At 41.1% G+C, this 6,483-nt stretch overlaps 1 protein-coding gene across 1 annotated transcript in view; it reads left to right on the forward strand.

Annotated features, from left to right (window-relative positions):
• Positions 1-6,483, forward strand: part of LOC107563081 (tensin-3-like) — a 34,881-nt gene that overhangs the window by 19,771 nt on the left and 8,627 nt on the right. The window contains exons 9-12 of the mRNA XM_016247864.1: positions 2,872-2,994; positions 3,280-4,033; positions 5,162-5,392; positions 6,260-6,381. Coding sequence (XP_016103350.1) covers positions 2,872-2,994; positions 3,280-4,033; positions 5,162-5,392; positions 6,260-6,381 — 1,230 coding nt within the window. The remainder of the gene's footprint in view (positions 1-2,871; positions 2,995-3,279; positions 4,034-5,161; positions 5,393-6,259; positions 6,382-6,483) is intronic.

Raw genomic sequence — 6,483 nt, forward strand, 5'->3', positions numbered from 1 at the left:
TGAGTTCAGCGCTGCACATGCGCCGGTGAGTCTCGTGAAAACCAGTATTTGAGCTTATTTATGAAAGGAAGGACATGTGCTAGAGATTACATGATGCTGAAGGAGCTCCGGCTACACAGACACACTCAAATCATCTCGAAGATACTCCAGAGTTTGTTGTTTGTTTATCAGTGGCATATTCTACTGTTGTATTGAATATTGCATCGTTATCCAAATACTAAAAACAAACAAAAGAACAAATGTTTATTACTTGTTTTATGTTGTAGTGTGTACAGCAGCTTAATTATGTTTACAAAATTGGAGTTGTACTTGGGGTATTGTATATATCCTGTTTTATATACAACAGTAAGTTCTGGTTCTGGAATCTGACTGGCTCAGTGTTGTCTAAGAGGGCTAAAATATAACCGTCTGACAGGATTTTACAGTGATTTTTCTGCAGGTTACACTATTACACCAGTAGGTGGTGACAAATGACTGTGTGTGTGAGTGAGTCACTGAATCATTTACTCAACTGATCTGCAGCTCTGAGCATCTGTTTCTGTGTGTTTCTGCTGTGAGAGAGTGATTGTAGGATGTGAGCGTCTGTTAATTGAAGGCCTGAACGATGTGTTTAGTTGTGGAAGAGGTTTGCTTTTATCTTCAGATTGAAGAGCTCTTCTGGCTGCGTTCTACAGACCCTTCGTGTGAAGTCTGATTCATGAACTAGTCATTGTTTTCAACTGATTCTTTTCAGTGATTCGCTGTTCTGTAAAGAAGGACTTTCTTTAGTAAAATCACAATTAAGACTGTTATCACACACTGTAAAAAAGATCATGTTAAATTTATGGTAAAAATCAACAACTTAAAACCATATATATCATTGGTGATGTTCATTTAACAGTCTACTTGATATCCAGCGTTAATAACAGAGATGGTACAATATAAATCATGAATTCATTGTAAATTGTCAGCCCATGAACATGGCCATTACTCGTATGTGACCCTGGAGCACAAAACCATTAAGGGTCAATTTTTTGAAATTGAGATTTATACATCATCTGAAAGCTGAATATCTTCATGGAACATGATCTTTACTTAATATCCTAATGATTTTTGGCATAAGAGAGAAATGTATAATTGTGACCCATACAATGTATTGTTGGCTATTGCTACAAATATCCCCCAGCGACTTACACTGCTTTTGTGCTCCAGGGACACATATATAGACGTGCACAGTGTCAAACACATGAAGAAAAGACCATCAGGGTAACACACATGACAGTGAAATAACACAATAAACATGAACTAAATAAATGCCATTACATTTTGTAACCTACTGATAATATGAATAAAAAAGAAACACAATTATTTAGACAAAATATAATCATATATGAGGTCTTACACAGGGACTTCTGAGAATGTACTTTTACCATTGTTCACAGTAAATTACATGGTAATTCATAGTTTTCCATTTTTTACTATATATGGTATGGCAACTTAATTCACTTTAGCATTTTTACAGTATTTATATGTAAATATGTTGCTTTTAAAGCACCGTTATTACAGTGTATAGAGGAACTATGAGAGGAACTAATGTAATAACATAAGAATTGTCCACTGAAAGACACTACTGCTCCACCATTAAACTGAATGTAAGGGAGTGTGTTTCTCTCCCAGGTTTGGGAACAAGATGCAATTTATGATGCACTTTATATATAATCTAATAATGAAGACATAGCAACAGTGGTAGAGATGGCAAACTATGAGCTCCTGGAACGAACTGAATCTCTAAATGAACTGGGCGTCTCAGTCTGACTGTATTTGGTATTTTGGCTGCTCCTCATCGTCCCTTCGGAGGAGAGCCATAGTGTCAGATAACTGGTCCTCAGCTCCGCCCCGCTCCTCTCATGCTCCGCCCCCTGTGTTTACATTCCAATCTCCATATATGGAAGAAGAGCCCCACCCCCGAGTCTCAGTGAACTAACTCAGCTTCATCAGGTCAGGAGGAGAACAAGCACAGATCAACAGCATTACTGGAGCAGAAACACAAACACACCGATCACTGCTTCACTCTGTTCAGACAGGACATATGAGAGGTTTAATGGATAAAGTGTGATGCTGTGAATAAATGCCTGTAGACTGGATCAGTTTCAGTGAGTTAACAGCTAGTAGACGCTCAATAGTCATCAAGCTGTTTGCTGTTCTCTCAGCACATCAGTGTGAAGCACACGGAGCATGTGCTGCTCTCTCGATGTGTGTGACCGTGAGAAACTCTGTCATATAGATCACTGAAATCACTAGACACAGTTAACTAGCATCACTAGTGCTGTCAGGCAGCTGAGGCTCACTGCAGATGTGGCATCACTGGAGAAAGCTCAAAGGTCTTGTCATAGCTTTTTGGTGGAAATGTACATTAACATATGTTGAAACTGTTAGATGGTGCTGCACATACTACACTCTTATTAGTAGCAGTTATTGTGTCTTATTAGACAGTTATGGCAGAATAGTTCACTAAAATATATACTTTTTTAATTCATTGCATAAACATCATTGCCAAGGCAACATTTCTTATTTTCGTGTTTTTTTTTAAGTACAAACGTAACTAAAACGTATAGACATATTTTAAAAAGCACAATAACTAATCAAATAAAATGTCAAAATTACTAAAAGTAAAGTGAAAACAAAATATATAAAAATGTATTTGAAAATATTAGCAAACATAATAATAGCACATCAATGACACTAAACACACACTCTGTTGTGGGACGCTGTGTGGTGTAGCCTGGCTAATTTAGTCGATTACATGACCAAATGCAGTATTTCATTAAAAAAATGCAGTTACACTTTAGTTCAGCACTTGATTTCATGCACATTGAATGTACTGTTCATTAGGTGGATGACAGTGTTCCCTTCACGCACAGTGAGTCTCGCTCATCTCTCCTCTCTCCAGCGGCTCCTCTCCATCCTCCTGCTGTCGTGCTGGACCGATGCTCGGCGAGGAAATATGTTGAAACTGTTAGATGGTGCTGCACATACTACACTCTTATTAGTAGCTGACAGTTATGGCAGAGTTATTATAGTTAACTAAAAAAATTTTTTTTTAATTTTTAATTCATTGCATAAACATCATTGCCAAGGCAACATTTCTTATTTTCGTTTTAATGTTTCGTTAAGTACAAACGTAACTAAAACGTATAGACATATTTTAAAAAGCACAATAAGTAATAAAATGTCAAAATTACTAAAATACACTTTAGTTCAGCACTTGATTTCATGCACATTGAATGTACTGTTCATTAGGTGGATGACAGTGTTCCCTTCACGCACAGTGAGTCTCGCTCATCTCTCCTCTCTCCAGCGGCTCCTCTCCATCCTCCTGCTGTCGTGCTGGACCGATGCTCGGCGAGGAGCGCCACGCTCTCCAGAGCCCAGCAGAGCACCTCCTCCAGCCCCGACCACACGCTCTCGGCCAGCAGCGACTCGGGTCTGTCCAGTGCCTCGCTGCGCACCGACGGCTGGCCCAGAACCCCGCAGCCCAGCCAGCAGGAGCGCGTGGAGCTCAAGCGGCTGCTCAGCGGCTTCGGCCTGGACGAGACGAGCCGAGGCTGCGCCGCCACGGAGCCGCCCGTGAGCCCTGCGCCGCTGCACCTGAACGGACGCCTGCGGCCAAAAGAGCGCGAGACCGACATCCTGGACGACGAAGCGCTGACCTCACGGCACGACCTGCACAGCGTGGACAGTCTGGGCACGCTCTCCTCGTCCTGTCACCAGAGCAGCCAGAACTCGCTGCTGTCCGACGGCTTCGGGAGCCCCAGCCGCGCAGACGAGCCTCAGACGCACGCAGCGGCCGGGGACGAGTCCGAGCGCAGAGCCGGCTTCGCTCACAGGGGCGCGTCGCTGCCCGTCAGCTCTCCCAGACATGTGTTCCAGCACGCAGGATACTCCACGCAGACCTGGGTCCATCAGCAGCAGCTGGTCGCCGCTCAGCAGTACCTGTACCTGCCGGGGGAGGACGCCACAGAGCACATGCAGCAGCTGCTGCCTAAACCCGCCGGTGAGCAGAACGAACTACTCTGATACTCTGATGTTACATTGATTCGGTTCTCAAACTATATTAAAGCAATAGTTCAGTCAAAAATAAAAATGTGCTCATCCTCAGGTCATCCGAGATGTAGATGAGTTTGTTTCTTCATCAGGTTTGGAGAAATGTAGCACTGCATCAGTGTCTCAGCAATGGATGCTCTGCAGTGAATGGGTGCCGTCAGAATGAGAGTCCAAACAGCTGATAAAAACATCACAATAATCCACAGCACTCCAGTCCATCAGTTAACATCTGGAGAAGACAAAAGCTGAAACTAATCCAGCATTAAGACGTTTTTAACTCAAATACATAGAGTCCATAATCCATAATAACTCTTCCTCCAGTGAGTCAGTGTAGTTTTTATCAGCTGTTTGGACTCATCTCACAAAATTTGGTGAACTATCACTTTAATATATTTCAATTTTACAAAATTTTCTCAAGCACAAAAACATTTGTACAAAGTAAAAAGATATATGAGATACATTATAAAGACCATATTAATATATTTTTCTTTAATTACAAGCAAAAACTTTACTTCATGCAGGTTAATATAATATTTTTTTGGCTTTTTACAACTTAATTTCACAATAAACAAAAGCTAAATTAGATATAATATGAAAGTAAAATTTTTCTTTTAAGATTAAACTAAAACATTTTAGTCAGTGTTTAATTTAGTTTAATTAAAATAAATAAAAGCTAATTTGAAAGGGCTTAATGCACTGAAAATAAAACCTAAAACACTAAATATAGTAAAACTAACAAAACAAAACAAATGTTTTATGTTAAATCAGGTAGCAATAGCTCTCTAAAATAACAAGTGCAGGTTACCACTTTTTACACTGTTTATTGTGTTTTTTTTTTTATATGCATCATATTTTCTAAAGTGATAAATTAAATAAAACTCCAGATAATTTCAGCATTCAGTAACACTAGTGTTCTGCACATCATCGCTGATGTCCAACCAAAATACTATTTAGACAAAACGGTTTCTTATCGTTTTTTTCTATGAGGAAAGTTATTTGCTTTTATTCAAACGGAACCAAACTGGAATCCGGTATGAAAAAGCACTGTAATGAATGAGTGTGTTTTCTGGTGTTTCAGTGCTGGACAGCGGTCCATCGAGCCCCGTGATCTCTCAGAGCCACGACACGGACAAGAAACACGACGAGGAGTTCAGCTCTCTGACGCTGGACATCGATAACTCCATCCATCAGCTCAACCAGCTCATCCTGGACCTGGATCCCACCTTCGTGCCGGTTTCCACCAAACCCAGCGGCTTCAGCGGCGCAGACAGAAACGGACACCCGCAGACAGACGGGACTCATCAGAGGGGTGAGATCAGCTTACACAAGCACTCATGAAGTAATGACGGAGTTTTCCTGGAGTAATAATACTAAATCCTGACAGCTCACTCGAGGAACGGCTTCATTCACCCAAACATGATCATTCTGTTACTTTTTCATACAAGTGTCACAGTTATGGACTTCTTTAGTGTTTTTATTTAGTCATTCAGTTCACCTGTGTTTGATTAGTTATCATCCTCACCTGTGTCCCTCGTTATCTCACCCTGCTTAAGTTCCGCTTTCACTTCAGTTAGCTGCTGGTTGATAGCTGTGTTTGCTGTTTGTGTAATCCTGTGTTTTGTATGAATCGTCATCATCTTGGATTACTAGTAAATGTGATTTGGATTGCCTTTGTCTCCGTGCGCCTCCCTTCACAAGAGCGTGACAATAAGTAAAGACAGTTACTTCTGTTTCCCCGTGTGTTCTCTGACAGCTGTCCTGTCCCGTGTTCAGAGAAATCAGGAGTGAGTGCAGAGACAGAGACTCTTCCTTCAGCCTGAGGCTCATTCTTTTCACTTTTGGTGTGAAAGGGCCTTTACAGTTGCCAAAAAATTATCTTGTGTTTTTCGTTATTGAAAATCAAACAAGCAAGCCCAGCCCACGTGACAAAAAGTAACGCAAATGTAACGTAATGCATTACTTTCCATAAAAAGTAGGTAAGTAATGCAATTAGTTACATTTTCATGGAGTAACACAATATTGTAATGCATTACTTTTAAAAGTAACTTTCCCCAAAATGGAGTGTGAATCTATGACATGGTTTAGGATGCAGGACTGTCTCTGGTTCAGTGATGTGAGGAGCACAGTGAGACTGATGTGTGTGTGTGTGTGTGTGTGTGTGTTCTTGTCTCATCAGAGAACAGATTCATAATGAGCCCAAAGACGGACCTCTCTGGAGCACGAGGAGAGACGGCCTGGACACTGAACCTGACCACTACAGATGGAAACACACTGACCACTGCTGCACCACACACACAGGTGACACACACACTGTCACAATCAATAAAAACTTTATTTCTGCTTTTAGTGTGTTGCTAGTTTTCTCCAGTGACTGTGTGTGTGTGTGTGTGTGTGTGTGTG

The sequence above is a fragment of the Sinocyclocheilus grahami genome, unplaced genomic scaffold, assembly GCF_001515645.1.
Source record: "Sinocyclocheilus grahami isolate Dianchi unplaced genomic scaffold, SAMN03320097.WGS_v1.1 scaffold857.1, whole genome shotgun sequence".
NCBI classification, from domain to species: Eukaryota; Metazoa; Chordata; class Actinopteri; order Cypriniformes; family Cyprinidae; genus Sinocyclocheilus; species Sinocyclocheilus grahami.